This window comes from Artibeus jamaicensis, unplaced genomic scaffold, assembly GCF_021234435.1.
Source record: "Artibeus jamaicensis isolate MK-2021 breed Jamaican fruit bat unplaced genomic scaffold, CSHL_Jam_final contig_327, whole genome shotgun sequence".
Lineage (NCBI taxonomy): Eukaryota > Metazoa > Chordata > Mammalia > Chiroptera > Phyllostomidae > Artibeus > Artibeus jamaicensis.
In genome coordinates this window covers 6,272,253-6,291,358 of record NW_026521772.1, presented here as the reverse complement: position 1 = coordinate 6,291,358, position 19,106 = coordinate 6,272,253, and the positions used below count along the sequence as shown (strand labels likewise).

Below are 19,106 nucleotides of genomic sequence, written 5' to 3'. Positions count from 1 at the left end.
TTAAATTGTTAGACATAGGAGAGGCAGAGATCAAAGGGAAAACCACAACAGGAAAGAGTTTTTAAGAGAAAACTGAGATTAGTCCTCAAAAGGAAAGACTAGAAAAGGGAAGAGTGAAGACTAAAAGGAGAGAGGCCTACAGCTGAAAGAGGTTCTGGAAGGATGGCATGTAACCAAAAGCGCAGGCAGAGAACGGAAGGGACTGTGCAGGACTCGAGTCAAACCGCTTTTCCCTTGTCAACACCAGTCGAACCCCCCACTTCCACGCCTCTGCTGCTCTGCCCATAAGCATCTTATCTAAGAAAAACTTGGAAAGGCCGGGCCAGGATGTATTAAATGGGAGTGAGTAAAATTTTTAGAGATGTACTTGGAATAAAGGAACCATGCAACGTTCCTTCTGCCTAAAATATCCATTTGTCCAATATCCACTCTTGGGAAGTCCCATCCACCCTTCAAAACTCAGATCAAATCTCGCCTCCTCCACCTCTGCCGGACGTTCTTCCCGACACCGACACAGTGCGTCTGGCTCACCAACGCAGCGCTTGGCAGTTCACGTGCCGCCAGTGGGTTCAGTCAGTGTCTCTCCCCAGGATTTCTCCGTTTCCCCCAGGGGCAAAGAAGTCCTGCAACCGTGCTTTCCATGAAGCAAGTTTTCAGTAATTGCCAGTAAAATAAAACACTGATTACAAAATACACTTAAACATATACAGGTTTTTATGGGTAAAGTCTAAACGTGGTGGTAACTAGCCTCTTACTACCTAAGAGAAAAATGGTAAGAGAAGCCAAAGTAATCCGTGGCTTAAAAGACGAGAAAAGGAAATAAATCTGTGCTGTGCGTATATATCTTCCTATGCATTTTTTCTAAATCAGTGGTTCTCAACTGGGACTGGATGTGCACCCACAGGGAGCATGTGGCAATGTAGGGAAACGTTTTGGGCTGTCATAAATAGAGGAGAATGACACTGGCATCTAGTGGGGAGACGCCAGGGACGCTGCTAAAAATCGGAAGACACACAGGGCTGCCCCCCACAACAAGGAACTGGCCCCAAATGCCCGTATGTGTCAAGCTTAAGAAACCCTGTGCTAAATGAAGCGAAGAACAAAACTGCTACCTGGTCTACCTAAGCCCCCTAAAGTTTTCTTAAACAATTAGTAGTCACCTACTCACCCCCCCTGAGTAAAAATTAGGTCTAAGGGAGGGTGAAAACAACCTTCCTACACAGCTCCACTTACATGCTAACAAGAAAGGAGTTGGTTACAAGTTCTCACTTACCACGTGACATGTTTGCCTACACTCCATCCCTATGTTTTCCTGTAACTGCCGATGAACCCTCCTTAGTTACCCTCTCCTAGACCAATGACTGTAGTTGGAGGCTGCAAACAGTATTTCTGCACTAAAAAACAAACCAGCCCTTATAAAGTCTAAACCACCCTCCATCCCAAAAGTGCCTCATGAAAAATTTGATACAGCAGTGTATCCAGAGCTTATTATATAACATCTTGAAAAAAAAAAAAACCAGCAATCGCTTCATCTGCCATGAACATAGAACCTAACAGCTATAAAATAGCAGTGAAACATAGGCTAGGACAGGAAGTACACATTGTGAATCCAAATGAAACCACAAGGGAAGCAGAAATTAACTGCCAAAATTATTTAGCCAGTCAACATTCAAGCAGGTGAAATGCTATTAACACCATTACAACAAAAAATAGACTTAGAAATCTCGAGAGAGTGTCATTTGGGGTTTTTTCCCCCACACACAACTGAACCATGTGTGTTAAATAAGACATGTTTGGCTGATTTTCTGGGACCGAAGCCATTTTCAATCCTGTACATGGGACGGGGGTGGTGGAGAGTGGGTCAAGGGTAAGACTTCTTGACCTACTGAATTAATGTCAGCACATGCTACCGACTTTCCACGGGAGCTACAGGGGGGCTTCCAGGGAACACCCAGGGCCAGCACTAGCAGGCACAGCCGGGAGCCCGCCCTCCTGAGTGTCCATATTCCTCCCAAATGCTCCCCATGACATCCCTCTTCCTCTCCCCAGCGAGGTTAAGGTTCTGCTAGGTTCTGCGCGCTACTTGATCCACCCTGCTCCCCTCCCTTCATCTGCCCCTGGTTCCACGATTTACAGTGATACATTTTATCTTATAACACATTGGGTATTTTAGTCAGTATTTAAACAACAACTTTGTCGCTGTTCTATTATTTCTAGTAACTCTGGTAACAAAGTTTCTGACAAATAAAAAGTGTATCATGTAAACATACAAACCAACCACTAACAAATAATTTACAGACCTTTCCTGTAAAGGGAACTAACACCAGGGATCAACTTCAAATAAACCTTGCTGAAAAACCTACAGCATAAAAAGAAATTAAAGCAAAAAGAGGAGGACAGTGAAGGAAGGAAAGGAGGAACGCTGGAGGGAGCCCAGAGTACAGAGTGTGGACAGTTGGCTCCCACAAGGGCACCAGATGTCATTCAGTGGCACCTGTGCCACCTTTTGTAACAGGATTTGCCCTGTTTGACTGGTATTCCCCATGGCTATGATTATTCCACTTTCTCACCTCCAAAAACAATTTTGATGATGTTGTCCTTGTTTGGTCCTTCAATACCTCCCCGCCGCCTGCTTTTCCAACTCTAACATGTTAACTTCCACATTTCTCTTCTTTCAAATGCTGTTCTATTAAAGCACAATATTACACCTCCCCTACTATCACACCTGTGGCCTATCCTCACCCTTCTCCCACCCTTGTCAAATGAACTATTTCAGTACACCTTTTTCTTTTACTCAACAGTGGTGTGTCTGTCTTTAAATATCTTTCCACTCTGTCATAACTCGAAAGAGAAAAGACTAAATTTTTTTCAAGTTGGGTAATACATTTTCAATGCCAGTCTAGAACCCCCACACTAACACCATTTCTTATTTGTCCCACCTGGGCCAGTTCACCCCTCCGTAGGCAACCTGGTGGCACCTCGCTCCCGGAAGTCACCATACCGATGCCTCACTTAGTGGGGACACCAGATCAGCAGGGCACAAGGGATCCTTCTGCCTCTGCCTCCGAGCAGCCTGGACTACAGGTGCACCCAGCCCATTTCTCATTTTTATAAAATGCAGAAACTACTCTCAGCTTGCTCATTTGAACAGGAGTCTCGTCAGTCTGCTATTTCAAAAAAAAAAAAAAAAAAAGACATGTCCCTCCTAACAACATTGACGACGATGACAAAGTCTCATCACTTTTCCTGCCCAGATCACCACCTTTTTTCCCACACAGAGAACAGGTTTTTTTCCTACCTGCTGTCTCAACTCTATTAGAGAATAGGCTAATTCAGTCCACTTGATGTTGAATTCCTTTAGTCTTACTGATGCTTCCTACCTCATCTCCTCGTTCTTACTCTTTGGAAACTACCATCCTGCTCCTGGTTTGTCACCACCCCACCATTTAACATCGGACACCCCCGCTCACCCTAACAAATTAATTCAGCTGAGACACAACTAATTTTCAGCCACACGAGGGAAGATCTGCAGCTCTGCAGTTTAAAAACTGCCCAGTCATGGTCTTCCACAGACAAAAGGTAGGCAAGAAAACTCTTCCTAAAGTCAAGGTCACAAAGAGTAACTGCCCCACCTCCAACTACACTCATTCGGCGACACCCAGCATCCTCCCCAAGTTGTCTGTAAAAACCAACAGTTCCTTTTTCATCAAAGAAAAGAAAGTGAACATAATGCTTCCCTGAAGACATTCTCTAGTCTCCCCACACCAGACTTTAAATAGAATGATTACCTTAAAAGGAAGAGGGGAAATTTGGGCTGGTGGAAGCCTTTCTTTATTAGAAAGGCTTGTCCCAGAGTACTACTAGCCCTAAGACTTGCTTTATTTAGTTAGGACAGATGTGCAAGATCCACAAAAAGCTGGCTCCCAGGAATCTCTAAGGGACTCCCAGAACTTATGCCTGTTCCACTTTACCTGGAAAATACAGGTTATTCAAACAGTGTGTTCATTCTTATTCTCTCATCTTCTACAAACGAAATTCACCTCCAGCTATCTATCATCAATTCCACAACTTAAGGATAAATCTTCTGGACCAAATCTTCTAGATATATCTTACAAAATGTAAGATACATTAACACAGCCTCTCAAAGCCAACTAACCTTCCCATTAAAATCCCCACCACTCTCCCAATGTGCTTTTTATCACCTTTCTAGTGCCACTGCCTCCACCTTATTTCTGGCCTTAACTGCCCATTATGCTACACAAGTTCATCTTCCCAACACATAGCTATGAAAATGTGAATTCCCTTTTAAACAAATCATCTCAGGTTCTCTGTTGTCCGTTTTAACTATAAACTACAGATCAGGACATTCAAGGCCCTCTCAAATATGGGCATCTTATCAAACGGGCTTTCCCCTGTCACCCTATCATGCTTCTTCCCAGTACTTGTCACTGCCCGATAAACACACTCATTTGTTCGTTTTGCTCACCACGATATCCTCCGTGCCTACAATATAGTACACTCTCAATACGTATCTGTGGAAATAACAGATGAACCTGGACGTGCTGTACGATACAGCTGATGCGGACTTAGAAGACCTACATCTGAGTTACACAGTTTCCACATACCAGCTGTGTGATCCTCAACAATGTTAACATCTTTGGGCTATATTTCCTCATCTGTAAAAGGAAGGGATGAAACTTAGTAACTTACAAGACCATTTCTTCCAGCTGTATCACCCTGTTGCAGTCATCCCCAACCTTTCTGGCACCAGGGACCCGTTTCATGGAAGACAATTTTTCCACAGACCAGGGTAGGGCGGGTGGCTTTGGGATGATTTCAGCACATTCCATTCAAGTTCACCTCCAGCTGTGCTGTCAGGTTCCTAACAGGCCCAGACCAGTACTGGCCCGCAACCGGAGGTCGGGGACCCCTGCCCTAAAGTCTTGTGTAACTGGACCGAACACCACCCTGGCCCCCCACCTCCCTGTCTACACCACTCTTCTCAGTTCTCTTCCACTTGGACTCCTCTCTTCTCAATCCATACCTTTAGTACTGGATACAAAATATGGGATACGTAATATTGGATAAACAATCCAATACTGTTGATCCTTTAGGGCCATTTTAAGTGCCATTTTCTCCTTGAAGCCTAACAAACTAAACTCTGTAAGAGGGTGGAGCTCTTACTTTCTATTCTCTGCAGCTGGTACAATGCCTCCTATAAAGCTGATCAACAGAATGACTAATGAATCATGAGTGTATACATGAGTAAATGAACAAAGGATGCTTTTCCTGATTCCCCGCAATTGCTCAGGTAATCTGCCTTTGGACTTTTGTAACACTTGGCATCTTTTATGATACCATTTTCACTCTGTGCTGTTATTTATTTACTTGCCTAATGTATATTACATTAAACTGCAGATTCCTTAAAATTAAGGACTATCCCGATGATCCGTTTCCACAGCCACCCTGTACAGCATCCACCACGGATCTTTGCCACAGGTGAATTAAGTTTATCTGACATACTAACAATAAGCAGATATCAGAGTAGAAGAAAAGGACCTTAATTTATAGATATACTTCCAACTACCCTATAATCACGTGGCACACATGTTGTGTGGATCCCTGCCCCTGTTAAACTCAGGCATTCTGCTGTCCTCAATACTTTCACTTCACTAAACAACTAAAGTGACTTTTCTGCTCATTTCAGGCTTCTACCCCGCACAATTTCCTCCTCCGCAAGGTATGAAACTACTTTTAAAAAACATCTTCCCATATGCCTGCCTTTCTTAGTTCTGCTCCTGAAAGGCAAAGTGAGCCACTTTAAGGTCTGCCTCCCCCGTTTCTATGCAGAAGCAACTCCCCAGTTATCTCAGGTTCTAACGACCTCATTTTTTCTCTGTCATCAAGATCTGGACCTTTATTACCTCTAACTCCAAGTTCCTTGGAACCTTCCTGGCTGCACAATAGTTGGTGTCTTTCCATTTAATATGCTCTCGCCATTCTATACTTGCTTCCAATGTGTCTGCATCGCCCCCCTCCAGACACATCCCATACTCGCAGACTGTATCCACACCACATACAAGTTCTTTACACCACTCTTAAAAGAGTGGTAACTCCAACTACACTGATTCTAACCCAGTTTCTTCTGGGGAACCCAACCCCGTCCATTGTACACCTCTCTCTTTCCTCACTTCCTCATCCATTCCCCCTGTTCACGTCCCCACCCCCCACTCCGCCAACTAACTACAGATGGCATTATTACCTAGTACTTCCAATCCTAGAATGAAGAACAAACTCCAGTCCCCCGCGGTTTCTCCCTCCTCCAGCCCTCCCTCCCCCCAGCCCCCCACACACCCCAGGTGTGCAGACTTCCACCCCGTCTTCCGATCACGCATCGTTCCAGCCAATCCCACACCACACCACGTTTCCCCCACCACCAGGACCAGACTCCTCCACACCCACTTCCAGCCGGGGTCGCCATCGCCTCCCAGGGCGCCTGCCCCCACCCCTCAGCTGCTAGCCCGCGACCCCGAGCGCGCGCGCGCGCACACATTCTCACGCTTCCCTAACCTCTCTCCCCGAGCCGAGAGTCGCCGGCTTCGCTGGAGCTCAGCCCGGCCCGCGGGGGGCTCAACACCCCGGTATGTGCCCGTTCCGCCCCCTCCCGCGTGTCCCCTCGCAGCCCCCGCCTCCCTGCCGGGCAAGGAGAGGACCCAGCAACTCCCTCGCCACCCCGGATATACCACCTCTGTGTCGGTAGCTCCATGCCCGAGCCCTCGGCCAGCTCCCCCTTCGTACGAGGCCGGCCTCGGCACTCACCGGAGATACTGCGCGCTCTGCAGGCTCATCCTCCGCCGCCGCGTCTTCCCGCGAAGCCTCTGTGGGTTTCTCAGGCTCCTCGGAGCGGCCCAGCGGCACCGCGGGTGCTGGCGGCCGCCGCCATCTTCCTCTCCTCCAGCTCCTCCTCGCTCGGCGGGGGGGGTGGGGGTGAGTGAGACGGAGGGGAGGGACCGGGGAAACTGCTCTCGCTACTGCTCCGGCCCTTGGGGCGCAGGGACACTCCGACCCGGGAGGAGGGAGGGGGAGGGAAGAGGGAAGGGGGCGGGGGAAAGAGGAGGGAGAAGCAGAGGAAGGAAGTAGGGGGTCCCTCTCGCGAGACTTCAGTGGTGCCGGCCCCTCCGGGTGGTTTTCGGCTCGGTGGAGCTCCCTCTCGGGATCAGCTACCTGGGTGGCGACTGTGTGGTTGCTGAGTAGCCCGCTGGTGGCGCTTGGAGGCTTCTGGCCAACCCACCCCTCTCCCCTGCGCGAGGGGGCAACCCCAGCTTCACCGGGAACATCGAGCCCAAATCTACTGGGAGTTACACTCAAAGTCTTCCCCCGTCCTTCCCTCCACCCGACTGCTCTCTTCCCTTTTCCTTTCCTCCACTATTCCCTGCCGGAAACGGCGCCCCTTCCTCCTACAGTTCCGCCCGCCAGTCCCTTGACTCCGGTCTTCCCTCGCGCCCCGGAGTGACGCTGAGGACCCCCACCTCTTTTCTATGGTTCCTCCCCCTGCACTCAGGGAGACCGTTGGAGGGGATGAGGTGGAGCCCACGGAGGAAGAGAAAGGAATCCAACTGGATTGGATAAGCAGCTGACATGGCAACTGGAAGCTGTAGTATTGTCATAGTAACCAATGTGTGCCTACCGGGTGACCCTCCCCTGGCGAATAGATATTCGGGAAGGTGCCCAGGGTTTTCCCTTGGCTTCCCTTAACGTCTAAAGTCCTCCCCCAGTTTGGGAATCCGGGTAGTTCTCCCCGGCTGTGAAGTTCATTTCCTCCTCCCTCTCCCCTGCCCCCAGCTTTGGGGGACACCCCCAGGCATTCACCGTGGGCTTTTCCACCCGCCCAAGGGCGGGAACCACCTGCATAGTTTCCTCTCAGCCGGACGTGGAAAGGGCCGGGCCTGCGAAGGAGACGCAAGGCCCGAAGGCTGGCAGGCTGCGGGCTGGAGCAGGGAGAGCGAGGAGGCGCGGCTGGGCTGCGTGGCGGACGAGGGGTTTTCCCACAGCAGCCTCGAGCTCGGGGAGGCGGGATCCCGGCAAGACGGGGTCCCTGAGGGAGGAGAACGGCACACGACAGCCTCGATCCCTCTCCTGCCGGCGGGAACCTCCTACTTTTCCGAGTGGGTCGGAGGATTCCTTATAGGAATCTCCCAGACCCCACCCCACACCCACCCTCCGCGACCGAGCCTCCTCGGAGTTCCCCCGCGGCCTTCCCAAGCCACGCCACCTGCCGCAAGGAGGCTGGAGTGGGAGAAGGGGGCGCATCCTATAAGCCTAACAAGTAGGTTTGTATCATTTAGAGCCAAGGAGGTGGCGAGACGCTGACGATTGCCATCCCTCTCATAAGTACCTCAAATGGGGCCCCCCCTTAATTATCCAAAGCAGACCGAGTTCCTCCCTCCTTCGCAAACGTCTTCCTTCTCTGATGGGTCTGCAGTGTCTCAGAACTTGTCACTCTGTGTCCTTTGGGTTAGAGAGGAAAGGGTTGGGTAAAATAGGACTTAAAAAAAAAAAAAAAGCCTAGTTACTATCGCGAAGCTCCGATGGAAGAGGGGTCTAGAAAAAAATGTTCATTACAACAAATCTTGTTGCTTGTTTATTATATCTATTTTGTGTCAGGTTTAGGGCTAAAAGCAGAAGTAAAGAATGGAGTCAATAGTAATGTGGAGCGAGTGAGAAGTAGCTGGTGAAGTAGTCGTCTTAATGGTTTGAACGAATTATTTGACATGTGTTTTCGATTCGTACTGTGGAGTCGTTTAAGCAGCTCTCCCAAAGGACTTTGGGTTGTGTAACGGCGTAAAACCCTCCAAAAATGGAGTCCTCACTGGATAGTTAAAATCAGGATTTTAGTGGGCTAATTTTGCTCAGCTGAATTTGGGTACCTGATTCCTGCCATTTTTTATGCTAGGTGAAGAGGCACTTTCAGGATCCTTCCCTGAGCCGGGACCTATTAAATGACTGGACCAATATCTGTTTTGGAACTCTTGAGTAAGTTTGGAGGAAATGAAGGTACAGGCTGCTTTGAAATAAATGCCAAAGACAGATTATGGTTGACAAAACAAACTGGACTGCGCCCCACCTACCGCACGCACGCCTCCTGTGATGCGGTGTGACGGCGATCGCAGCTGTACAATGGCCCTGTCATCCCTGACTGCACCGTGTGCCGCCCACTCCTGGGAAAGAGAGCCACCTAGTGAGAGACGGTTCTCATCTCTGGTTCGTCAGTCCGCAGAGCCCCAGAGTGGAAGTTACTGCTACATACTACCTAAAACATCCTACATTTCTCTCCTGACATTTATTGGTTAGATTTTTTTAAAGATGTTAGTCAGAATAAAACTTTTGTTATGTAAAATAATGACCCCCTGACTAATCATCATAATAACTTATTTGCCCGTGGCCCTTATCTCTAGTAAACCACACAGGAGCATACATCGTGACACCCCTGATAAGCAATCTAGACCAAGGTTAGTGTCTTCTCATTTTGAAAATAAAGGAACTTGGGCCAAAAAGGTGAACCCCGCCCTGGCCGTGTGGATCAGTGGCTTGAGCATCAGCCTTTGAACCAAAAGGTCACCTGTTGTATTCCTGGCCAGGGCTGTGGGGAGGGTGCAAGAGGATCGACGTTTCTCTCCCTCCCTTCCCCTCTCTCTAAAAATAAATAAAATCTTTTGTTTTAAAAGAGATGAATCCTTTTGTTGTGTCGTTTATTCAATAAATTTACTGAGCACTTGTTATTTCAGGCTCTGTCTAGGTTACTATGGATACCGCAGTAAAAAAGACATGGTCCCAGGCTTGGAGGAACCCACCTGCTGGAAGAGGTACCAGAGAGAAGACAAGGATGCAGTGTGATGCATGTGATAATTAAGGTAAGAACAAAGTAATTTAGATACACAGACGAGGGTCAGGAATATAAACAATTTTTGTATTTTATAGCGGCCTTCCTAACAATTTTCTAAAGAGTCTCCAATAACTTTACAATGTTCTTACAAACTAGAAAAAATAGTAATTTTTACATTTTACAGATTAGAAGACATTGATGCCCATCTTGACAATAACTTAAAAATCAGTAGGACTCAGCCCTGGCTACTGTGGCTCAGTGGACTGAGTGCTGGCCTGCAGACCAAAGGGTCGCCAGTTCTATTTCTAGTTAGGGCACATGCCTGGGTTGCAGGTCAGGTCCCCAGTAAGGGGCGCACAAGACTCAACCACACATCTTTGTATCTCTCCCTCTCTTCCTCCTTCCCTTCTCTAAATAACTAAAATCTTTTTAAAAATTAAATCTATTAAAACATTTTTTAAAAAATAAGACTCAGAAAAAATCAGGACCCAGCATTTACATGTTGCCTAATGTACATTCCTCAATCTCATGTCTTCCTCCTGCCCCTCCCCATCAACAGATTTGTAGAAGATAAACATCTTCCTGTAATAGATTTTACTTACTTTTTTCCCCTGCAGATACCTAAACCAAAATAAATTAAATAGGAGAAACTGTCTTATTTCATTTACAACAACCTGATTTCAAGTTTTCTGTTTGTGCCTAAGTGATTTATGGAAAGATCACAGGCCAGCAAAGCCTGAGTGTGTGCCAGCTCGGCATCTCCGTCTCTGAATTTCAGGTTCTTCCTTGACCAAACTGGAAACATTACTGTGACAGGCGTCCTGTGCACTTCAAGGACGGTACATGCGACAGAGTATATGAGTGCCTGACATACTGCACTGCCACTTGATAAACCCTAATTTTTTTTTTTTTGCACTCTTGCTCTTTAACATCCAGGAAAAAGGAATAACTGAGAAGTACTGAAGGATAACATTATTCTTTTTTTATTTTTATTTATTTTTAGAGAGAGAGAGGAAGGGAGGGAGAAAGGGAGAGAAACATCAATGTGTGGTTGCCTCTCATGTGGCCCCTACTGGGGACCTGGCCTGCATCCCGGGCATGTGCCCTGACTGGGAATCCAACCAGTGACCCTTTGGTTTACAGCCCACGCTCAATCCACTGAGTACACCAGCCAGGGCAACATTATTCTTAAAATAATAATTTGTCTAATAATTTGTCTAATTATTTGTCTAATTTGTCTTTGTCCCTAACACTCGTAGGTCTGACCAGGCACCCAAATCTGTTCTCATGCCAGAATGTAGACTTCTTTATCCACAACTCTGATTACAGAAAAGAATACAATATCAGGACATCGAGCAGCAGATTCTAGAGGGATGAAATTTAACACACCTTTTCTCACAAAAAGCCTCATGGAACCACATTTGGGCCCAAGTAAACATGGAGGGCAGCTTTCAGTCAGACACCAAGTGCTTGCTGAGAAGCTGCTCTTCACATTCCTGCCCAATTTACCCTGAGCTTTCACAACCTGACAATTAACACGTAGAGCTAGCCTCCTCCCTTTTCATAATAATAGACATCTTTCCTGCTCCACAAAAACCTTAACAAGCAGTCATTAATTTTGATATTTAGCCTACATATTCTGAATGTTTTCAACTCATGTATACAATTAGGTACTTAATAAATGTGTTTCTATTTTGAGAAGGGTGATTGATCAATTGCAGTAGTCAAGGACACCATGCACATGAGGCTGGCCTGCGCTCTGGGTGACCACACCTTAGACCACGGAGCTACGTGATTCAATCAAAGGAGTGATTTATTCTCTTTGAAAAGTGAGTTAGATACACACGGACATTTAAACCCAGGTCTCCTGTAGCTTGTGATTTCCCAGGCCAAGGATCTGCAGCCTTTCTCCAACAGTTTGCTAAGTGTATGTTTATTCATTTGCTCCTAAGACGGAGTCCCTGAGCCCAAAGAACAGTCAGGAAGCGTTGCAGTCCACGACCCAAGAGAAGAAACTTCTATTTGGGCTGGTAGCGAGGTTGGAGAATGGGATTCAGGGCTCTTTCTCCTTCTATGGTTTTCCTAATATTTATTAAGGGAGACATTCTTAATCCTCAAGAATTTTCCCCAAGTCTCCATAAGAAAATTTCTCTGGGAAAGAACCACACCTTAAAATCATACGTGCTAATTGAGCGGATACCGACCATCTAGAGAGGTGAAGAAGAAACGCTCCTAGGGAAGAATGAAGAATATTAAAAAAGAAAATTAAAACCTTAGTCTTTTATGCTCTATATTATCCAAGGGCCTTAGTGTTCATGGTTCTCTTTACTACTCCAGTATTACCAAAGCCATCTTGGGGGTCACTAGTCAAAAACTAGTATATTTCATGTCAAAATCTGTTGCATAAGTCAGAAGCTCTATTTTTTTTTTTTTGCTTAAAATACCTAACTAAAAGGAAGAAAATCTTTTACTATGTTGTAGTTTTCAGTTTCCTAATTTCTGTAGGTTAGACTACTATTTTTGAGCACCGAGAATGTGATAGTGACATTCATTGTTACAAATCTGCTCTTCTCCAAAACCACGAGAAACCACATGTGTACAAACACACATACAGCTTCCTCTTCTCCCTGCCCTTATTATTTTATCACCTCCATTTGCAATTCAAGTTAAAACATAATAGGCCAAGAGACATAGGCCGTATATTCATCACCCAAGGCATGCTAGGGATACGTACCAAGAACTATTCTGCTTTGCTTAACTACCCTAGGCTCTTTTCACTTCTCAGAAGAATTCAACACATCAGAAATCTAGATAGTTTTGCCATATATATAAATAAAATTCTTTCTATCATTGGATTACTAGATATTAGAGCACATTCCAGAACAAATTCAATATTAAGCTTTTTAGAAACTTTATTTTTTTTATTTTCTAGCTTGACTTTTTCCATTTGCTTTCCATTGCCCTTAACATGCAGTTTCCGATCCTTTGGATGACCTTTGTGATCTGGTCCTTGCCTGCCTCTTTCTCTGGCATTTCCTGGTGTCACCGCTGTAAGCCACAATGACCTTCTCTTAGTCCCTTGAATAGGCAGTGTTCCTTTGCTTTTAGAGCCTTTACTCAAGCTGTTCCCTTATCTAGATAACTTCTCCCTAGACCACTCATCCTTTCTTATGCTTCAAGACTAAACTTGAACTCCTCTGGGGAAAAAACCTTCTCTCCTCGCCTCCCCCAATCAAGCTAGGCCAGCTACACCTATTACACGTTCCCATAGCAGCCTGCCCTTCTCCTTCATAGTATTTTTTGTATTTGTCATTCTTTGTTCAATGTCTTTTGCCTCGAGTTGGCTGGAAGCTCTTTAAAGGCCAACACTGCACCGTTTGGCTCATTCATGTACCTGGCAGACACCTGGTACAAAGGTGCTCAGTAAATTTTTGTGGATTCAATTAATCTTAGAAAAAAAAAAAACAAATAGGAATTTGTGCATGACTTGCATATAAGTGTGTTAAATGGCTGACCATCTTACTATAGAATATAGAAGTAACCCCTAAGAAATAAGGAGATCATTTTCCTGGACCTTCAACCCATGTGAAGATTGAAACCTGCTGTTGAAAGTTTCAATGAAATGAAACTTAATTAGGCAATGAGTAAAGAGCATACTTGCAAGATTGTGGACAACTCATCAATCATCTCGCAGCAAAGTCACCACATACTTCAACACAGAAGAAAAGTCTTCCGTGTCCAAATCCTTTCTATTTAACTTTTATGCTTTTTTAATTGGGGAGTAGGGGGAGCAGTTAATCCTTTTATTATGTGGTAAGAAGAAAAACACACTGTTGGGGAAAATGAAAAGAGGGAGGAGAGGCTACCAGCTCATTGGAAAATAGAGTAGAAAAGTTCAATTGAAAAGTTCAGAAAGAAAATTGGATCAGAGCAGAGAATGGAAAGCTCAGTCATCTTCGTATTTGCCACCAGAAAGGTGTTAGTAAATTCTGGAGTTACTCTTTGCCTCCTGTAATTGGGTAGGGCTAAATAAATTCAATGTAAGTTTCTTTTTTTAAAGATTTTATTTATTTATCTTTAGAGGGGAAGGGAAGGAGTGAGGGAGAGAAATATCAATGTGTGGTTGCCTCTCATGCATCCCCTACTGGGAACTGGCCTGCAACCCGGGCATGTGTCCTGACTGGGAATCACACTGCGGTTGTTTGGCTCACAGGCCCACACTCAGTCCACTGAGCCACACCAACCAGGGCTGAATACAAGTTTCTTAAGGAAAGGGTCGTGTGCAATTTCCAAGCCAGTGAGACACTTATGTTTCCAGAGGCAAGTTCTGCAAGTTCAGTTAGATAATGTACATAATATACTTAGCAGTAACTCAACTGGTGGTGCTGCTCTTAATATGCATATAGAGTGAATCAGAGCTTCACACACTCAACTTCACACTGTAATTAATATTAGACTTAAAAAAAACATAAAATGTTGTAGAATTGCATTTGTCAAGAGAGCAGTACACACACTGCCTCAGAACCCTATGACCTGTTGTGTCTTGACCAAGTATAAATTGCCAGGAAAGTAAAGAACTTCCGTCTACTTACAGAGGCTGTCTCGGCTCATTATCAAGTTTATGTTTGAAGGAGATGAGATCCAAGATCAGTCAAAGCTGAAGAGGATGAAGAGGCTCGTGAGGAGCAAATCCAGCTGCTGCGCTTTCCTCTGTTCTCTTTCAAAATGACGTCTCTGGAATCATTCTCTGGCAAGTGATTCTCTCTCTTCCTCAGCTTTTCATTATTGTCCCCCAAGTGATCCAGTCGTTTGACCAACAGGACCTGCATGGTTCTACTTCTTTAACAACGTCCCTGTAGTGAGGCCAAGCCAATAAGGACATGCCAGACCCGGGAACGCCCCCATTTCCAAAATATGTACAGCAGTGGCCTAGACATCACAAAGGTTATTAAGTGCAGAAGTTGAAATTAATTTTCTGTGAGACAGCCAAATTTAAGCATGAACACCCAGTAGGAATCTTTTTTTAAATATATTTTATTGATTATGCTACAGTTGTCCTATTTTCCCCTTTTATTCCCCTCCACCCTGCACACCTCCCATCCACATCCTCCCTCCCACTTTTAGTTCATATCCATGGGTCATACGTATAAGTTCTTAGGCTTCTATATTTCCCATACTATTCTTAACCTCCCCGTCTATTTTCTACCTACCGTCTATGCTACTTATTATCTGTACCTTCTCCCCCTCCCTTCCCCTCCCCTGTTGACAACCCTCCATGTGATCTCCATTTCTGTGGTTCTGTTCCTGATCGATTCCTATTCTTCTCTGCTCTTTCAAGTCAAATTTAAATCTAAACCAATACTTTATTTTGGAAGTTTAATCTGGATGTATCCTGATACTGAAAAGAAAGCTTAATGAGTTATGGATCCTCTAAATTTTCAGTATTTACCTTTCCCTTCATTCATTCAATCTTCAAAAATATATTGAGAATTTCTTATGTAAAGCAGGGGTGTCAAACTCATTTTCACTGGGGGCCACATCATCCTCATGGTTGCCTCCTAAGGGCCAAATGTAATTTCAGAACTATACAAATGTAACTACTCCTTAACAGTTAAGCGAGAGCTCAGCACTGCCACCGGGTAGAAACAAGGTGCCGGGCTGGATAAAACAAGGTGGAGGGCTGGATTCAGCCCACAGGCCTTGTGTTTGCTACCTGTGGTGTAAAGGGTCATAGGCTGGTACTGGGGTGCTAATGGTATACACAGTCTTGTTGTCGAATTTAAAGTTTGGGGAGAATCAAGTGAATAGGGCAGTTACAGAGAGATAAATCTGTGGTAGAGTTCTCTGGAGCCATTCCACCCCAAGATCCCAGAGCAAACATGCAATCAGATGATCCACTTACATGTCTCAATTAACTACAAACCCTTCAAAAGGAGACTTCGCAGAGTTTATGTTTCCAAATTCTACTTCCCAGCAGGAAGAGAAGTCCGAACAGTGCAACTGGCCGGAGAAGCAACAGAAAACCATGATCAATAGCATTCTAGAGTAACATATGCTTGAGAGATACAAAACTGTATGCATAAAATATGACTATGGAATAAAATTGCGTAGGAAGTGGTCAAAATACAATATTAATACTTATTTTTGTGAGGCCAGCTATTTACGGGTGGCTTTTATTTATTTATTTGTTTATATTTTTCAATCTCTCCCACCAACCAAAAACTAAAATAGATTTCTTGTTGTTGTTGCTGTTGTAGTTAGGAGTTGGTTTGTTACTGTATTCAGAGAATGCTGAACTACCTGCCACATCACCAGAGCCTGAAAGTAGCATTGGCAATGGGAAAGGAGGTGGATTAAAGATCAGCCTAACAGCTTTGTACATGCTGGTGATTGAAAAACCAGATCTTGTAGACAGTTCTGAAGGCATTTCCCAGTACTGTCAGGTATTGATACCTTTGCACAAACAAAAACTGATGAAGGCAATCACCTCTGAATACACTGTTACTGTCTTTGGTCATTTTGGGTCTAGTGGGAACTACCACAGCCTGAGAAAGATCAAATGCTGTGGATGGGATTCATTAAAAAAAAAATCATTTTAAGAAATAAAAATCTAAAATGAAACCTATACTTAACCTTTTTGTCTTCTCTTACATTTATAATTCTCCTCTTTCTTCAATTTTAGGTCACTGTCCCTGGTCCCTCCCAGTTGTATAACCATGTGCATTTTCCTCCTTTCTCTGCAATGTAACCAGTCAAGAATTTTTTTTATGGGTGAGGAAGAAGGAGAGAAGCAGGAAAATTGAATTGAGAAGAAAGCAAGAGTGGGGAAAAGAAAAGATAAAAGGACACCATGAAGTCTGGAGGAAGAGAAAAAAGAGACGGAGGAGCAAAGAAACCCACTGTCTGGGGCAGGAATAGTTGTCTGGCACCGATCTGTTTGGACCTCCTTTCTTTGAGAGATAAGAGGAAAAGACTAGATCCGCATTCTGTCTTAAAAACAAGAAAGGGGACTTAAAAACAAGAATTGGTGACCTCTGAAAGGTGCTTCCAGACTCAGCAATCTCTGTCTTCTGAAGGTACACCCTAGATCTTGCTTCCTGTGATAGTTGGCGATCATTCCATGTAACAATCCAGTTCAAAGAGGCTGGTATGTAGCATGAGAAACTCCGTATTGCCGTTTTAAAGACTGGTCTTCAAAACAAAATGAATTGCCCTGGACTTGTTGATTGAAAAATTATCCTATAACCAAAAGATCGCTGGTTTGATTCCAGGTCAGGGCATGTGCCAAGGTTGTGGAGTTGATCCCCTGTTGAGGCCTGTACAGGAGGCAGCTGCCTGGAGTGTTTCACATCTCTCTCTTTTTCTCTTCCCTTCTCTAGAATGAGAATAAAATAAACCTTAAAAAAATGTATCATTTGAATTTCACCTATGGGTACAAAGTGTAATGTCAGCTGACCCCCATTTTGGTAAAAGTGAAAACATCATTTAAAACAAGACAATACAAAACAGTACAGTCCAGACAGCTGCAGGGAACTTTTTGGCCAACCCAAAACTATATACAAGGTCTGCCCAGAGGTATCCAGCTATGTCATGTGAAAAATAGACATTTATTGAAAAAGATACAAGAAACATAGTACAGAGGACAATGATGCCTCAGTCCCCTTCAAAGTCCACACCTTGAGACCTCAAATCCAGTCGCCATCTGCCGCCCTGTTGTATTTTCCTGAATCTCATGGACAGTCTGCAGTCTCTTCCCTTTCAAAGGTGATTTTGGTTTTGAGAAAAGCCAGAAATCACAGAGCACCAAATCTGGGCTGTAGGGGGGCTGAGTCACCTGGGTGATTTGATGTTTTGCAAAAAAAAAAAAAAACTCTGCACAAAATGTGATACATGAGCAGGCATGTTGTCATGATGAAGCTGCCAGTCACCGGTTTCCCATGACTATGGCCTTCTGAATCATCCAAATAGTTTCTGCAGAAGAATGTTCAAACTTAATGCAAAATTTGATGCAGATTTGTTTGCTCTACTCGCTCGCTCATTTCGAATGCACCACAGTACACTGTCTACCGCCCCTGCTGACTAGTACAGTGAAGTCATCGTTGTTCATGCATGTGTATTCCAGTCCACTGTCCTTGGCTGCCAGGCTACAGCGATGTCATGCAAACCATTCTCGGTTTATTAACAATGGGTAAACTTTTTCCAAACAAACCTTGTTGTATACTCTGAAGAAGATCCTCTTTTACTCTTCAGGTGATCTTGAGATCATCAAGAACATTCTAACTAAATCTAATGATCTCTTACAAGTGTTTATTCTTTCAAACGTTATGTTCCATTGGGTAATACCAAGACTATTTTTATCTTTAATCCAGTAACATTTAATTTTATTTTTTTTATTCTACTGCCTTAACTTCATCTTTAATTCATTATTTTGCTTTGGCGGTAGAGATAGTTAATAAATGCCAGGCTATAAAAATTCCTTAAATGGAAATATGATGACAGGACTGGTCACATACCTGGTCCCTCCCAGGTACAGGGAGGAAATGGAAGAAATCAAAGAGATGCACCCCCCCCACCATGTTTCTGTTTGGAAAACTAGATGAAAATGAAACCAGAAAAGTCAGCATTTGTGCTGCCTGTCACTACCAGAACCAGTATGTAGAGGCAAGGATTGAATTTTTATGGGTGCTTTATTTAGATGCTGGCAATCTGGGAAGACAGCATGTTACATACCCTAAAAATCATCTTAACATTTAACCTCAAGCTGACCTTCTTATAAGTAGAAGAAAAGGGTAGGTAAGAGGTTCAGAGAAAAGTTAGATAAGAGTTGTAATCCAGGCAGTGATTTTCCTAGTATTTTTTCATCTATAGTTAATATATTTCTGATCAACAATTCTTTATCTGTGTCACTGACATTCCCTCCCTGGAACACAATGGCTCAGATACCATCTGCATTGTTTTCCGACACCCTGGGGCACAAAGGTTGACTTGTTTGTTGAACTTCTGAAGTCATGTAGGTCATGTATTCCAGTTCCTGGAATAACAGCTTTCCACATGCATTAATTGCTTAAGCCTATTAACTATAACTAAAGCTAAAATCTTTAACTCCTGAGTTCCCCTATCAGAAATAGAATATACAGGAGGAGGAACCATTTGCAGAGATGTGTGAATGTGGAGATAGTAAATTTTGGGGGGACACGTTGAACTGCAATTGTCTGGAATTGAG

General features: G+C 44.4%; 1 protein-coding gene and 1 long non-coding RNA gene across 8 annotated transcripts in view; one reads left to right on the top strand and one right to left on the bottom strand.

Moving 5' to 3' along the window:
- SMG7 (SMG7 nonsense mediated mRNA decay factor) overlaps positions 1–7,088 on the bottom strand; it is a 65,307-nt gene extending 58,219 nt beyond the window's left edge. For 2 of the 4 annotated variants that reach the window (XM_037145671.2, XM_037145672.2), the window contains exon 1: positions 6,820–7,088. Coding sequence is in view for 1 of the 4 variants with exons in the window: in XM_037145672.2 (XP_037001567.2) it covers positions 6,820–6,848 (29 nt within the window). In the remaining 3 variants the exon portion in view is untranslated. Of the gene's footprint in view, positions 1–4,625; positions 4,677–6,819 lie in introns of all 4 variants that reach the window. The other 2 variants (XM_053663670.1, XM_037145675.2) reach the window with 2 other exon arrangements.
- Positions 7,089–7,329: 241 nt separating this feature from the next.
- Positions 7,330–17,278, top strand: LOC119049619 (uncharacterized). 4 transcript variants are annotated; one of them, XR_005082564.2, is made up of 5 exons: positions 7,330–8,330; positions 8,954–9,033; positions 9,786–9,911; positions 11,586–11,712; positions 14,478–14,629. It is a non-coding gene; the product is annotated as an uncharacterized LOC119049619 (long non-coding RNA). The 4 variants fall into 4 exon arrangements; XR_005082563.2 differs by lacking the exon at positions 14,478–14,629 and adding an exon at positions 16,566–17,278 and having other exon boundaries at positions 7,448–8,330; XR_005082561.2 differs by lacking the exons at positions 11,586–11,712; positions 14,478–14,629 and adding an exon at positions 16,566–17,278 and having other exon boundaries at positions 7,469–8,330.
- Positions 17,279–19,106: the final 1,828 nt, after the last annotated feature.